At 45.5% G+C, this 15,766-nt stretch overlaps 1 protein-coding gene and 1 long non-coding RNA gene across 5 annotated transcripts; one reads left to right on the top strand and one right to left on the bottom strand.

Moving 5' to 3' along the window:
- Window positions 1–516: 516 nt before the first annotated feature.
- On the top strand, window positions 517–10,406 carry mapk8b (mitogen-activated protein kinase 8b). Of its 4 annotated transcripts, none has more exons than XM_052069252.1 (12): window positions 517–853; window positions 3,205–3,379; window positions 3,757–3,886; window positions 4,396–4,454; window positions 5,394–5,532; window positions 6,334–6,499; window positions 6,779–6,850; window positions 7,648–7,830; window positions 8,490–8,614; window positions 8,694–8,757; window positions 9,134–9,211; window positions 9,331–10,406. In XM_052069252.1, the coding sequence occupies exons 2-12, from the start codon at window positions 3,258–3,260 to the stop codon at window positions 9,456–9,458; spliced, it is 1,266 nt and encodes a 421-aa protein (XP_051925212.1). In that variant the 5' UTR covers window positions 517–853; window positions 3,205–3,257; the 3' UTR covers window positions 9,459–10,406. The 4 variants fall into 4 exon arrangements, with proteins under 4 accessions (XP_051925212.1, XP_051925211.1, XP_051925214.1 ...); XM_052069251.1 differs by lacking the exon at window positions 6,779–6,850 and adding an exon at window positions 7,201–7,272 and having other exon boundaries at window positions 519–853; XM_052069253.1 differs by lacking the exon at window positions 6,779–6,850 and adding an exon at window positions 7,201–7,272 and having other exon boundaries at window positions 520–853; window positions 9,326–10,406.
- A 1,238-nt stretch (window positions 10,407–11,644) lies between these two features.
- Window positions 11,645–12,277, bottom strand: LOC127603165 (uncharacterized). Its single transcript, XR_007963004.1, has 2 exons — window positions 12,241–12,277; window positions 11,645–11,837 (listed from the first exon to the last, which is right to left on the bottom strand). It is a non-coding gene; the product is annotated as an uncharacterized LOC127603165 (long non-coding RNA).
- Window positions 12,278–15,766: the final 3,489 nt, after the last annotated feature.

Below are 15,766 nucleotides of genomic sequence, written 5' to 3' on the forward strand. Positions count from 1 at the left end.
TCGGAAAAATTACTGTATATGTTTTATGTTCAATAAACAAACAAACAACAACAACAATAATAATAATACTGTAGTACTGTGAAGTTACTTTTATTGCAGAAGCTTAAACTTTGAGCATCTGTAAACAAGGGAGAAATGTGACATGTTAGTGGTGAGATTTTACAGCCTTAAAATCTATCGTGCAATATACAGTATTACTACTTCGCGGATTTCACGCGTCTATATTGTTACGTAACACCGCGATAAAAGAGAGACCACTGTATACCTGTACAGTACGTTGTGTGACATTTTAGTTCCGTGACGTGCTGTGCTGTGAGAAACACGAAAGTAAAATGACTTTTGTCTTTAATGAAATGTATTCTTCTAAGTATGAATCATACAGTCTGTATTTGTGCATATGTGTTTTATGAAACAGTTTGGAAATTACTTTTGTAAAAGCCAAACGAAGACCGTTCGAAGTAAACAGTCGGGTTTTCTTGAACGCAGCCTGCCTAATCGTCATTTCCGCTTTCGTTTTGCTTGTCGTAGCAGCAACCGGGAACTTGCAGGAGATCTTGAACGTCCCACCCTGGTCCTCAATTGTGCAGCCGAGGAAACGTCGCAAGGTTCCGCCGACGTCGGTATGAAATGGCAGAAACTGCTTGTGTCACGGAAGCGCAAAGATTAGGTTACGCCGAAGCCACACATGTATATTGCCGGGACCCCGGCCTGTTAGTTTGAGGGGCCACCGAAGTCTTTCCGAAGAAGGATTTAAACGTTGTTTTGTTTCCATAAACCGCCCAGATTGCGTCTCCGGCGGGGGGCGAACGATCGGCGACTGCGGGTCGACGCTGTTGAAATTATCCGGAGAGAGGTGAGCTCGACTTCTGGTTGTTTTCCACCGGTAAAGCGTGTTGGTGGTGTTATTGTCAACAGTTGCGAGGTGGCGGGGTGGCAAGTGCCAAATTTGGGACCGTCAAAATGTGTATGCTGCTCATGCCACTACAGCAGATAGGACAGGTCTGGCCTAACTGGTACACGGCGACCAGGCTCGTGCAGTTGCCGAAGCGCAGGCTACTACTGTTTTTCTTATTTTGGTTGTATAGTAACCACCAATTATGAACATTCAACTGTGTATAGAAACAAACAATGTTCATACTATGCACAGACATACGATTAGCAGTCTGCGTCAACACATTTACACCCAGTGGCCAAATCATTTAAAATGACAAATGGAACATGTGCAACGATTGATGTCACGTGGTGTACAGTGGATGTAGAATATTTCCAGTAATGACAGCAAAACTTTTGATGTAGTCTAATTGACCTCGCTCGCATGCCCTGCCAATTGCATTGGCAGTTGCATAACGCAGCTTGATTTTTCTGCTGCAGTAATTCTAATGCACTTTGGTAGAAAAAAAATCAACAACAATGCATGATAGCTTGTCGGTGTTGCATTGCTATTATTGCTATGCAGCTTTTACTCTTATTAGTCGCACTATATCAGTGAGAGAAGCTTTTTGTTACCTCAGCCACACGCACTTGATCGTTGGTTTAATACATATAAAGTAAGCTCGTTGAGGTGGACGCTCCACTGTGTTTTATGTGTTTAATTATTGTAAATGGAAGCAGGCATACAGCTTGTTATCTCAAGACACTCAGCCAAGATTGCAGGAATGTGCCATCATTCAGTTTGAATTGATACATTCCACACATAATTTTTGCCAATACATGTAACTGCATGCACCACAATGATTCTTTTTCCACCGCCCGCTTTTCTTTTTTTGATAACAACACCGCCATGTTCATAAGTCGTTGTGGTAGAAATAACCTTGGTGCTATTTCCAATTTTTGTTGGTAGAGGAAGATTCGCTATTGGGAAGAATATTGATAACCCAACCTTAAACTGTGCGGCAAGTAGAAGTGTAACCTTTCATGGGAAAGGTGCACAAATATTACTTTGAAACAAACTGAGCAAACTATTTGGATGATTTTTATCATTTTGGCTGGATTTATAGGGATATATATTTTGCAGGGACCGTGTTAAAGGTAGTAATGCCTCCAGCCATTGACTAAGATAAGAGCGAGGCTTGTTCACCGGGGCGAGAATTATCAACATGGCAAGACTTGCCTCTGCGGACTTTGACTTGCATTTGGCGCGATCATCAATCAGCGCTCATCCATTGAAAATGACTATCATTTATCAAACGATTTGATGATGATGAAGGTTGCAGCGTTTGCTGGAAAACATGCAGAGCAGACTTAAAATCTTCCTTCAGGGCAAGTTTCAAGAGATGTCGTTAATTTCTGAGCCCCACTTCTGCCATTTGGTCACCTCAACGAGAATTAATTCACCCTGTTATGATTAATTGATTTTGTCAAGTACCTGCAATCCCCCGATGGGTGGTCTATGTCGGCTGCCGGGCCCCTCTGCAGACAATTAGGAGGGACCGGGTGATGCTTTGATAAGAGTTCAAAGAAAAGAAGGCGGCAAAGCTGAGTCAGAAAGTCTGAAACAGGATTTAGAAGAGAACCATCAACATTTTTGTCCTTTACAAAGATAACAACGTAGAACCTCGACTTAACAAAGACGATTCCACATTGTGTATTTAAGATAATGACATCATTCACAAGCTTGGATTAAAAATGGGTGGCTTGTGTCAGGAAGGGCATTCGGCATCAAAACCGTGCCAGCAAATTATGCAAAGTGACTCACTGTGGCGACCCCGTTGATAGGTCAAGCCGAAAGTGGTCCACATGAGCACACAATGAATAGTCCTGTCGTGAAACGTGACCATCAGTGACAAGAAATAGAAAGTACAATGCCTGTTTGAAGGCTAATTGGCGCGGAAAGGAGGGCTTTGCTCGCCAGTCACGGAAATGAAGATCAAATCATGGTCCGAGAAACATCCAGCGATCGTAGCCAGCGCCGGTCTTCTCAGCACACAGTGATCCAAATCCCTCTAATGATTCTTCCCTTTTGGAGCGGGCACGAGAGGCGGCTTCCTGCTTCCCTTCATCCTTCACCTATTGTCATCGCGATATTGCTCTGAGCCTTTACCTTTACATGTCGTTGCCTTCGCAGCACGGACGTGGTTGTCCAGCTACGATATCGCCAAATATATCATCTGTATGATAAATGAAGAAACTGCAGGATTTTCTAAAATCCTATCATTCAGAAATATGTGGGGATTAATTTTATTTTATTTTTTCTGCTCTCTGAAGGTGTCGTGCGTTCTCCTCCATTTGGATGCTCGGCCACAGTCCAAGGCAAAACCATGAACCGCAACAAGCGTGAAAAGGAATACTACAGTATAGATGTGGGCGACTCGACTTTTATGGTTTTAAAGCGCTACCAGAACCTCAGGCCCATTGGGTCCGGAGCACAGGGAATTGTCTGGTGAGTCACTTCTATTTTGGACAATGTTATTATTTTATTGTTGGGCTGACTTGGTGATAAATGGATCCATAAGGAGGTGGTGAACTGCGCAGGAGAGACGATCACCATCGGTTTGCATTTCTGCACGCCATGTACAAAAAAAAATAAAATAAAAATAACGATAATAACAAACACGCCGTGTCAATTTTTCGCTTGTAAGGAGGAAGGAGCCAAACCAAATCCAGTCAGAAGATGAAGCAATGTGAATTTTCTAACTCTGACCCCCCCCCCCCCCCCCCAACCCCTACAAAGCACTCTATATGACTTTCCCATGAATTTGGCCGCCTCTTTGCGTCCCGGGTGGTGGCCTGAGTCTTTGCTTTGCCTTTTCACTTCAGTTCGGCTTATGACCACAACTTGGAGAGGAACGTCGCCATCAAAAAGCTGAGCAGACCCTTTCAGAATCAAACGCACGCCAAACGAGCCTACAGAGAATTGGTGCTGATGAAATGTGTCAACCACAAGAATGTAAGTTTGGTTTCTATTTTATTCCAATTGTTTTTTTTTTTCCTTTTGTTCCCCCCCACAGACTTGATTTCCATAAAATTCCAATACACCGCACATTTAAATATTGACACACACACACACACAACCCGCTTAGTTTCTCACACAACACATCTGGGAGCATCTTTTTCTTCTGCCACATTATTTAAAAAAAAAAAAAAAAGACGATGTATCTCCTTACGTCTCCATCTTGCATCCCTCAAACGGTCCCAAATGCTTAATTGAAACGGAATAATCGCGGCCGACCATGGGTTTGGCACGTCTTTGTATTATTTACCGCGCTGCCTCCTCCACACGCGGAAACAAAATCTCCTGCTGTTTACGACGATAGCTCAGGCAGCTGCAACCTTTCAGATGAACAAGCCAGCATTGGCGGGATTTGCGGTGGCGGTCATGTTGTCATTTCACAAAGCTTTATCCCTCTGCAGAGTAATAACCTCCCTTTTTTTTTTTTTTTTTTTAAATTTTGACAGATAATCGGTCTATTGAATGTATTCACACCACAGAAGACACTGGAGGAGTTCCAAGATGTGTGAGTAGCTCATCACTCAGCTCCATCACTGCATGTGTCAATTAATGCGGGAGCAAGCGCAAAAAGGGGGCTTGGATTCTATTTGCTGACATTTTGAGGTGCTTGGTGAGTTCAGATGAATCTGGAATTGGTGTTGAAGCAGTCTTCTTACTGCGCTCAGGATTTGCATCGAACTACATCGCTACAAAATCAGACCGAGGTGGTGTTTGTTGCTCCGTCCGAATGAGTGTATCGCATTTCATCATTCCGGGGCTTGATGAAGATCTTTTCAACAATTTTTGACATATAAACGACCGAGATGTGAACTGGAATGAACTCTTTTGCGTGTTTGTGTTTCTTGCGGTCTGCCTGATTGGAAGTCAAAAGGAAGCTGAACAAATGGTAGCTGGAGGGTCGCAGAAGAAGTCCCGGGATGAAAGAGTCGCCCTCCATTAATGCCTGTGCGCCAAATTAAATTTCATTGCGTACGGATTCTGCACACTTGTACAAAATCAGCCTTGGGCTTTAAAATTTTTTCAAAAATTATTATTATTTTTTTAATCGCCTGCGAGTTACGAGTAATGAGCCTTGAAACGAGAAATGCTGTGGGCGTTCAATTATAAATCTGAAAGTTCGCAGACAACATTTTCGCAGACTGACATAACAGCTGTCAGATCGTGTTACGTCATTATTAATGAAAATGAGAATTCTGCCTGTCAGTTCTTAAATGCCATGGGTTGCACAAGTGCGATGTCTGTCGCAAAAAAAGATCACCTAAACTTGATAGTTTGGGGTTTAATTTTTTTTTCTGTGCTTTTCAGGGAATTTGTAGTTGCATGACTTCCCTCGCGACTACTTGCAAAATTCGCTGTCCGTTTGATTCTGTGGACGTCATTGCGTGTATAAGATAAGATAAGAAATGCACGTGCGTTTGATTAAAGCACCCGCACGTCTCTGCAGATATCTCGTGATGGAGTTGATGGACGCCAACCTCTGCCAGGTGATTCAGATGGAGCTGGACCACGAAAGGCTGTCCTACCTGCTCTACCAGATGCTGTGCGGAATCAAACACTTGCACGCGGCTGGGATCATCCATCGGGTCGGTTCACATACACACACTTGGATTTCTTGACATTTTGATTAAAAAATAAATAAAATACCCGGCAGAGTTGACCTCCGCAAGTTGTCGGAACCCAATTGTGTTCCCCTCGAGGCGACAGAATGGTGTGCACACATACAAAAATAAAAAATAAAAAAAACACCTTCTCACACATGCACACACATCGCAGACTGTCGATCACCCGCATTGAAGAAGCAGCAGAGAGCCTCTTGCTTTGCCAAGCGGAACTAATCGAGCCACTGGCGGAGAAAAGCAGCCCCGCTCGCACTCATTCAAAGCCTTCGCTAGGTGAACAGATGCGACCTGACTCATGGCCACGCATTTGGGCCATTTCAATTCTAATAAGAATTTGTATCTAAGCCCACTCAAGAGTCACTCGAGCGTAGCTTAATGTTAGCCCCGACGGACACGCTGGATGTATCCAGCGCTGTGACTCACCGCTGCATATCTGATTTGGTTGAAAAGAGGAGAAAGTCTTTTCACTCGTGGAGCCAAGCACTTCTTTACCGGGTAGCTGATTGGCACAGATCTGTGTATGTGTGGCATGCAGCGGACGCATCGCAAAACACAAATCACCCCCTGTAGCGATGACTTAGTTGAATATTTGCCTGGGCTGGCTATCAGAAGCTAACGCTGCAGCTCTGCTTACCTCTTGATATCACATGAAGTATGGCTTCATGGAAGAAACTGTTATATTCTTCTCCTGAACTTTTTTTTTTCCAACTTCTTCAATTCAAATCAGTTGTGGAGCCTTTGTTAAGATTTAGTTTCCCATTCCAGGACCTGAAGCCGAGTAACATTGTGGTCAAGTCAGATTGCACACTGAAGATCTTGGACTTTGGCCTGGCCAGGACCGCCGCCACGGGGCTCCTCATGACGCCCTATGTGGTCACCCGTTACTACCGCGCCCCGGAAGTCATCCTGGGCATGGGCTACCAGGCTAACGGTGAGTGGTTAGGAGCAGACTTTTTGGGGCGGTGCAGGGGAGCAAAGGTCACACTTGGGCACGACTTTTTTTTTGCTCTGTGGGGCAACCTTTCTGTAAGCACGTGATTGATGTTTTATGGGGCCCGTCCGGATTGTCACGCAAAAAAAAAAGAATTCTTTTGCTTGAGAATTGCTTTTCAAAGTTGTTTTTTTTTTTTCTTCTTACCCTTGACACACCCCCTGCTGACATTTGTTTTGCTGATTCCTTCTTCCTTCTTTTAACGCTGCACATTGATAGTGGATATATGGGCTGTGGGCTGCATTATGGCAGAAATGGTTCGCCACAAAATCCTTTTCCCGGGAAGGGATTGTATCCTTGAACCTCTCGCAGCCTTCGCCGGAACTACGACGCCTCACATCCGATTGTTCGGCCCTTACGAGGGTCGCATACCGATTCCACTTTTAACTCTCATCTCCCATTCCGACGATTGTCGACGCTCCCGAAATGTTTTCAACTGGATTATACGACTGCACCTCGATTTTCCAAATGACCGATCAACTCTTTGTTTGTTACATTGCATGTATTTGATTTTTATCTCACCGGCACATCCATTTTTTGAGGTTCTTCTTTTTTGTTTATTATTTATTTTTGGTTTGTTCGTTTTTTTATAATTTTCCTTCCCGCATGCTAATGTAGCTATTGTCATTCCATTTTTTCAGTTGATGTCTGGTCTGTTGGCTGCATCATGGCCGAAATGGTCCGGGGTAGTGTGTTGTTTCCCGGCACTGATCGTATCCTTACATCGAACCTCCTCCCATATGGCCCCCCCCCCCCAAGTGCCATCTTCTCTCATCTTCGCTCACATCTTAGCACGCAAAACACATTTATTTTTTAAATCCCATCACGTGTTTTATTGTCTCTGATTATTTCTCGCTTTGTATTCATCTGGCTCATTCAGTCGTTGACCAAAAACTGTTGATGGTGAGAAAGCGTATATCATGCTAGCATCCTAACAAGCAGATTCGAATAATGAGCGTCGTTGGTTTACGACGGTCCCGATTTTAAGCTTCCGCATGGCGCGCTATGAACTTTTTTGCCTTGACATTTCTCTCTCTCTCCCCTCATGCCCTCGTGCGCAGTTCTTTTCTTAACGTTGCTCTCCAAAGATATTGACCAGTGGAATAAGGTGATCGAGCAGTTGGGGACGCCGTCTCAGGAGTTCTTGATGAAACTCAACCAATCGGTTCGGACCTACGTGGAGAACCGACCGCGCTACGCCGGCTACAGTTTCGAGAAGCTCTTCCCCGACGTTCTGTTCCCCGCAGACTCTGAACACAACAAACTCAAAGGTAAATCTGAGCCGAACTTCAAAACGATCCGTCCCGTGAAAGCTGCGATGCGGACGGTGGCTGCAGGAAACAGTCATTTACATTTGATTTGTTGTTTTTTTTTTTTGTCTTCTCACACGCTCGAGGCGCCGAGAAGTGTCAGACTTGTGGTCGTTAAGGGTGTTACGCAACAATATTCAAATGTGTTTGGACAGAAGGGGTTGACCTTTATATTTAGATAGTCGAGGAGGCAACTGTGGAAAAAACAAAGTTACATTTGTCATACCTTGCAAACGTGCGTGTGATAAGTCACCGCCTCGGAATAAGCTCTTAATATGGAAGCCGACACTTGGGCGACAAGTTGTTGACCGAGACGCAATTTAACCTCAGGCGCGTCTTCACGGAGAGACTACGACGAGAACATTAGCGGCGAGCACCGAGGAAGGGGGGGTGGGGAGTCGCACATCTTCTTTGGGTCCTGGTGAATAAAAAGTATCAGAGCATATTTGCGTTTGACATCTGCGTTTTCCCTGGGGGGGTGAAAAGGTCCACATTGGGGCTCAGCCATTTCAATATTTTCCAGCTTTGCCTCTTGCGCAACAGAGTGACGAGAAATGTACTGACGTGAGGCGGTTTGGAAATGAACGTCTGTTTTTGGTCCTCCCAAAATGCATTGCCAGCAAGTCAAGCCCGAGACTTGCTGTCAAAGATGCTGGTCATCGACGCTTCCAAGCGGATCTCCGTGGACGAGGCCCTGCAGCACTCTTACATCAACGTGTGGTACGACCCCACCGAAGTGGAGGCGGTAAGCGCCCGCGCGGAAACGGTCCTTCGAGCCCGGCCGCTCGGTCTCGGTGATGAAATTGCGTTCCGTCTCGCCGCAGCCGCCGCCCGCAATCACGGACAAGCAGCTGGATGAGCGGGAGCACACGGTGGAGGAGTGGAAAGGTAGGAAGCCGCTCGTCGGCGTCTTCGTTGCCGCCCCGACTGGCTGCCGCCGAGGCTTTCGCCGCGTCGGTTACATAAGAGCGTTTTCAGGGCGTGGATCCCCCCATTGTTGCTTGCGGGGGATTATACTCAAATGTCGACATCTTCCCCGGGAGTTGCTGTGGGATTTGCTTGATTTTTCTCCCAATACCAAACAAGTTTTTTTTTCTTCCCCCGGAGTATCGACATCCCCAGTTCTAATCGAGATGTTTTTCTTATCAGAAGAAGAAAAGTGCTTCCTCTTGGAAATATGTGCCATGATAAATGAACAATTGAACCAAATCTCTTCAGCTCCAAACGGATTGTATGATTGATTGTACATTTTTTTTCCTTCCAGATTTGATATACAAAGAAGTCTTGGACTGGGAGGAGAGGACAAAAAATGGCGTCGTCAGAGGACAGTCGGCATCCATTGGTTAGTGCTCATGTACTTGATGTATTTCATGATTATTGTGATTTTTTTTTTTTTTGCTCAAGTATTACTTCGGTGGCATCTCTGACCTGGCGCTCTGTCCGCTCTTGCCCATAGCACAGGTGCAGCAGTGAGCGGCGACACCCCGCAGCAGCAGCACCAGCACCCCACCTCCACACGCTCCCCCGCCCACGTCACCTCCGCGCCTGCAGACGTCGAAGCGGGCGGCGCTCCGGGCCGCCGCAGGTGACCATCTGGTCAGCCGCTTCCTCTTGTTCGTGACAGTCTCAAAAGACAGATCTTTCTTTTTTTCTCCCCCCTCCCCCCTCACCCAATGTTCTTTTGAGTAAACAATCTCAAGCTAAGAGACAATTTGAACGATTTCACAACAAAGCGGTTTGTAACGACCCGACAGTGACGACCTAAGTGTGTGTGGAAAGCCCGTCAGCTCCTGCCCCCGACAAGCTGTCTCGTGAACGTCCCGGCGACTTTGTGAGTTTTGACACGAGATAGTCGATAGTTGCGCCTCCCTTCGTCTGTCCTCCACAATGAATCAAGGCGTAAGGGACGTTGTTTTGATGAAGTGGAACCTCCCAGTTAGAACACAATCGGTGCCCAACTTCAGAGTTCACATTTTTCTCCCCCATAGAAAATCTTGTCAAGTCAATCATTTTTTTTTTCTCTTCCTCAAAGCGCCTTCCGTCCTCAACGTTTTAAGTATCCGTCAATGTTTGAAAAGCAATATTGAGTCTTAGTGCCCAGGAACGGTGTTGACGTGAGTCGAGGAGCTTCATTCCGTCAAAGGTCGTGCTCTGCTGTCAATTTGCGGCGGGCTTCGGTCTCGCCCACATCCCTGTTACGATTGAAAAGCCAAAAGAGAAATAAAAAAACAAAACGTACATCCTTTGAGATGTTCATGGGCGGGCGCAGAGTGTTGTTCAAGTTGTGGAGGTTCCACCGACTGCTGTTGAGAAGGGCCTACAGTTAAACGGACGGAAATGTTGCATGTGAAAATGTTTCCGTTCAAAGGTTTTCAAGATGTAGAATGTGACTACGACGCAAGTTATTTTTGGGCCGTTGGGAGAAAGTGAAGAAAAAAAAAACATCCTGTTATTAGTAACTTTTAATACTGTTGTGTGTTCATGATGTCCCTACAGATGCGAGGCGAAAAAGTTGGATGTTTAAACAGCAGCGCACCACCCAAAAAAAACAAAAAACGACCCCCCCCACCCCCAATTCTCACTTGATGCAATAATGTTGTCCTTTGATGTGTTTGTACCCCATGAGAAAAGTGCCTGTTGTACTGTAACAATTCATTGGTGTTGTTCTGAAGGCATCTGGACAGTTAACAGTAGATTCCATCAAGAATCACGACTGTGTGGTTAAAAAAAAAAAAACCAAAAAAGCATTAGTATTTTTTTCCACTTTTTTTTTTTAATTTGACCCACGAGGGACACCGGAGGTGGCAACGTATCCGAGGCTGGCAGTGGCACCAAGGTCTTTCAGCAAAGTTTAACATGCGGCTTGACAACGGGCCCCTTTTTCCAGGAAGCGCGAGACAACACAAGAGATGACAGAGAGCTTGAATCATATTTTTTGGAAAAATTTCTGCTGGAGTCGTTTTACATTGCGAAACGGTGAGGATCTTTGTATGTGCAAGATTACCATGAATATTTTAAAGTTTTGGAAAGCTGTGGTCCGACTCCGGCCTTCCTGTGTGGAGTCTGCATGTTCTCCCTGTGCCTGCGTGGGTTTTCTCCGGTGTCCGCCCACATTCCAAAAACATGCATGGCAGGTTAATGGGACTCTCGAAATTGTCAGTAAGTGTGGGCGCGGATGTTTGTTTGTCTTGTGTACCCTGTCATTGGCTGGTAACCAGTTCAGGGTGTAAAATACACACCGAGGGACACTTGACAGTGCCCCATTAAACTGCATGTTTTTGGAATTTACGTGATTGTTTAAAAATGCCATATGATCATTTGGAAAAAAATATATAAAGCCTGACTGTACATGGTCGAATAAAAAAATGCCAATTTAGATTGTTCCATTTACCTTGCCATGCATGCCTTTGGAATGTGCTTGGAAAAAGGAGCACATGCAGGATCCACAAAGGGAGACCGGAGCGGAGATTGAACCCTGGACCTCTGCCCTCGGAAGTTGACACATTTACCACAGCTTCCGGTGTTGATTTAGGTTTAAAAATATGTTTCTCAAGCACGGTCACTCACACACTGAATAATTACATTTGCAGGCTCTCGGCTGTGCAAATTGGTCTATTGTAATTGGTTATGCAAATAGAGGTCCTGTTGTGATTGGTGGATGTGGACTATTCATAGGGTCAGTTTAAAATGTTAAAATTACTCAACAGGGTTTGTGGACAACAGAATAACTTGCTCGTTGAACCGGATGTGACTGTTCTTATATTTGTTCTTGGAGGACTGGATTTCCTTGGTCCAAATCGCCCCCTGTTGTCCGGGAAACCACAAAGGCGTTTTGTTTGGGAAGCAATCAATCTAATTCACAGGATGAGCCGAGCATGCAAAAACACAAAAGGAATTGAATTTCCCAGTTCCAACTCTTCCATAGGATCATAAACGCAACAACAAAGACCAACATGGTGAGATAGCATCTGATAAAGCTACTCAGACAGTTGTATTTTTTCGCGGAACGATATCGCGCACACAAGCATCAACGCGTCGCAGACATACACGCGAAGCCGCGGCCCAGACCCAACCCCTAGGTTCTTTTTTTGGGGGGTGGCGGGGAGGCGGCGGCGACTATTTTATTCGGGGGAAAAAACAATTGTGAACCGATCTCACAATGACCAATAAAGCAATAAAAGCATGATGTGCGCATGCACGGTAGGCCGTTGTAAGGGTTGGGTTGTTGTTTTGTTAGGGGAATCGTAATCATTTATAAGGGCAGCTATTTGCCGAGGTTGACAGGTCTGCAAAACGAATTGACTTTCCCAGTTGCAACTTGTCCAGAGGATCATAAACACAACGACAAAGACCAACATGGTGAGACACCACCTGGTAAAGGTACCCAGAGAGTTAGATTTTTTAGGTGACTGTACTTGGAAATTTGAGAGCCACTTCAGTCGAAGGTTTGTCATTCCTATTAGTCACCAGTAGACGGCGCCATTGCGTTTCATTAAGACCTTGTCAACACCGTCGACGACGGGCCCGAGCCTCTTGTGAGTTTGCGGTCGAATTTGACAATGATTCTTACTGTTGTTAGCTGACATTGGAAAGCGAAATCGGGTTTATTGTTTCCCCTCGCCAATGGCGGGCCCTCTGCTGGAGTTTGAGACCGAAATGTTTCTGACTCCGTCCAGCTGTGACAGGCTGCTCGTGGTGGCGCAGGGGCCGGGAAGAGATCGCATTCTGCTGGAGTTCATGCATTGTCGTAGTTGGGTAAACTTTGTTTTAGAAGTGGTGGTGGTGGGGTGGGGGTGCATGTTGATCGATATACAGTGAATAGTTTGAGGGGGGAAAAGTTATCGGGGCCCTCAGAAAGTCATCCGTTGTTTACTCCCCAATATGAAACGATGTTTGATTTCACCGCGATCCTTTGGGTTTTGCAGGTTCTTCAGCCCCCGGCCCCTTTGGGACCAGCAGAGAACACCCCGCAAGCATCCAGAGACTTGCGTCTCAACTATTCCAATGGAGTTGGCCTGATCAACAAAGCATCTTCATATAATGAATAAAGTTGGCTCGCACGTTTGGAAGTGTGCGTATGGGTGTTTTATTTGCACTTTATTCACGATCGCCAAGAAAGCACAATGACAAAATGACACGATCTCATTGTGCAACTCGCCTTCAATCGAAAACAAAGTTGGCTTTGCAAACTCTCTCTCCTGATCTCAGGATGGCGTTCTGAGTCGTTTATAAATTAAGCAAGAATCGAAAACGGTTTTTTGTGGGTAACAAGTATTGTAAGTCTTACTGTCGGTCTATAGCTGAATGGTATACGACTGTGTGTCCCACCTGGTGAACTGAAGTTCGAACCCGGGTATCGGCACTAACCAGTCCTTTACATCGACGTTCTTTGTTATATATATGTAAAAGCGGCAGGTGTTACTGTCAGTCTATAGCTCAATGGTATACTATACGACTATGAGTTCCACCTGGTGAGCTGATGTTCGAGCCCGGGCGTTGGCTCTTCCAACTTTTATTTTTCCCTTTAAGTTGACGTTCTCTATTATATATATGTAAAAGCAGCGGCTGTACCTGCCGGTCTATAGCTGAATGGTATACGACTGTGAGTTCACGTGTGTTCACGTCTAGTGAATTGAAGATCGAGCCGGGTTTTTAGCATTAATCACCCCCCCCTCCCCCTTAACGAGGAAGTTCTTTGTTATATATATATGTGTAAAAGCAGCGGCTGGAACTGTCAGACCATGGACCAATGGTATACGAATGCGAGTCCCCCCTCGTGAACCCCGGTTCGAGCCCGGGTCTTCGTTTAAAATTTAAGTATTTTTTTCCGGAAGTGATGTCATCACCTGAAACCTATTTAAACGGCGACAACGAGGCAATCATTCCTTCTCTCTTTTGACAGCCTGCGCTTGGCCACACGCTTCTCCTGCTCCGCACGCCTGTCTACAAGATCACGCAGAACCCAAACAAGGTGACTTTTTACTCTTTAATAGCCTCTTAAAACACGCACATTTCCTCACTTTGAATGGAAAGCAGCACGTACAACGTTCTCGCATCTGGCAAACATGCAAAGCAAAAATGTTTGTTCAAGCATTGCAATTAACATCTCCTGCGACCTTGCAACAAACGCGTTTTCTTTTTCTCGAACTTCCTAGGAAAGCTACGTTCACCGAGAAGGTAAGTAGACAAAACTCATTTCTAAATTCACAATTTAACCGAATATGCATGTGTGCATACTAATTGTACCATTTCTGTTCACAGGTACAAATCTTCAAATCGCATCTAAAATGGGACACTTGTGCGTTCCAATGTGCAATTTAAATTGAACCATTTGGAGCAAGCCCAACTAATTGTCTCGTTTCTATCCACAGGCTTTGCATCTTCTACAGAATGGCCAAATCGACTGCAACAAGGTAAAACTGCCACTTTTGAATACATATCAGACTAAATCCTAAATGTGTCTATTCTCATTTCTGTCTACGCAGGCTCACCTCGACAAAATGGCTGCCATCCTGTGGCGTTTGGGTCTTCGAAATATCTGGGTGCCCAGTCACACGCTTGGAAGGTTTGAATATTAAAGAGTCGAGGGCTAACGTTACCGTGTCTTTAAGGCCAGCGTGCTGTCGAAGCGTCCTGCTCTGCTCTCTTCACAAGTGAAGCCAACTCTTTTATAGAGGTGCACATGTGAAAGTACTCGTAATTACGAAAGCACATAATTGAGCACAGGTGTCAAATCCAGAAATTTGAATAGGTTTGGTTTAACCACAGGACCTCTGGTTGAGGCGGCTGTGGCTAAAATCAAACGGTGGCGGGGCTCCTGTGTTGCTCTCTCGCACACTGACAAATGATCATATTTGCTGTCCGGCCTTCAACGACCTTATTGATGATCTGATCATTTGAATCAGGTGTTGCAACGGGAGGAAACGGGCGGGAGAGTGACACTCAACATTGCGTTTGTCCCACTGTTATCCACCAGGTGGTGCTGAAGAACCACGTTGTGAAGTCGAGTCGTCCTCAAGGTTTGGGCCTGTCGCAAAATTCCAATCAAAGTCCTGGAACTGGAGGAGGCGCTGGTGCAGGCCCTCGGGAAACGTGGCGTCACGATCCACCTGATGTCATGCATGTCAGGTGACGGAAGCTACAAACAAAAAGCACAGCACATTGAATTTTCAAGCACTCGCCTGCTTTTTCTTTCATTCTGCAGTGCAGCTTCCAGTCAGACCCTCTGCCTGCTGGGCAAAGGGACAAATGCGACAAGCTTGTAGCAGGTCCTCACCGTTTTCAACGTTGCCGTTCAAGGGTACAAAAAGGAGTTGACGAGCCTTGTTTTGTGACATTGGCAGATTTGACCAGCAGCAGCTTGGCCTGTTGGTGCTGATCATGCTGGACCAAGTGTTGCAGCAAAAGATTCCAGTGAATTAATCGGTTGAAAAAGAAGCGCTTGTACAGCAGCAGGTTCGGGTAAGATAGAAATGCATTTTGGTTCGTAATTGGTGTCTACTCACATGTACTTTGTCATCCAGATGAATCCGGTGGAGTCTGAGACGAAATGTGGCTGAGCCATTTGCTGGTAAGAAGGCTCAATTCATTTCAACAAGCATGTTTTCCGCAGTGTTGAAGACTTTTTTTTTTTCCCCCCCTCTTCAGGCAGCAGTCAACATGATCAGATTCCTGCACAAAAGACCCAACAACTTGTCTCTCTCGGTGGTAAGTTTCAGGCCGACAACATCTTTGTCTGCACAAGACATTGACTTGCGTGTAACTCTCAAATGTCTTTCTTCTTAGGTCGGCGCACTTGTCCGACGTTCTACTCATGAGCCGACCACTTTGCCACCCAGGGTCAAGCAGACTGGCATCCAACTTGCAACTTTTCCTCTGCTTTGTGATTTTCTGTTCT

Source organism: Hippocampus zosterae, chromosome 7 (genome assembly GCF_025434085.1).
Source record: "Hippocampus zosterae strain Florida chromosome 7, ASM2543408v3, whole genome shotgun sequence".
Classification (NCBI taxonomy): Eukaryota; Metazoa; Chordata; class Actinopteri; order Syngnathiformes; family Syngnathidae; genus Hippocampus; species Hippocampus zosterae.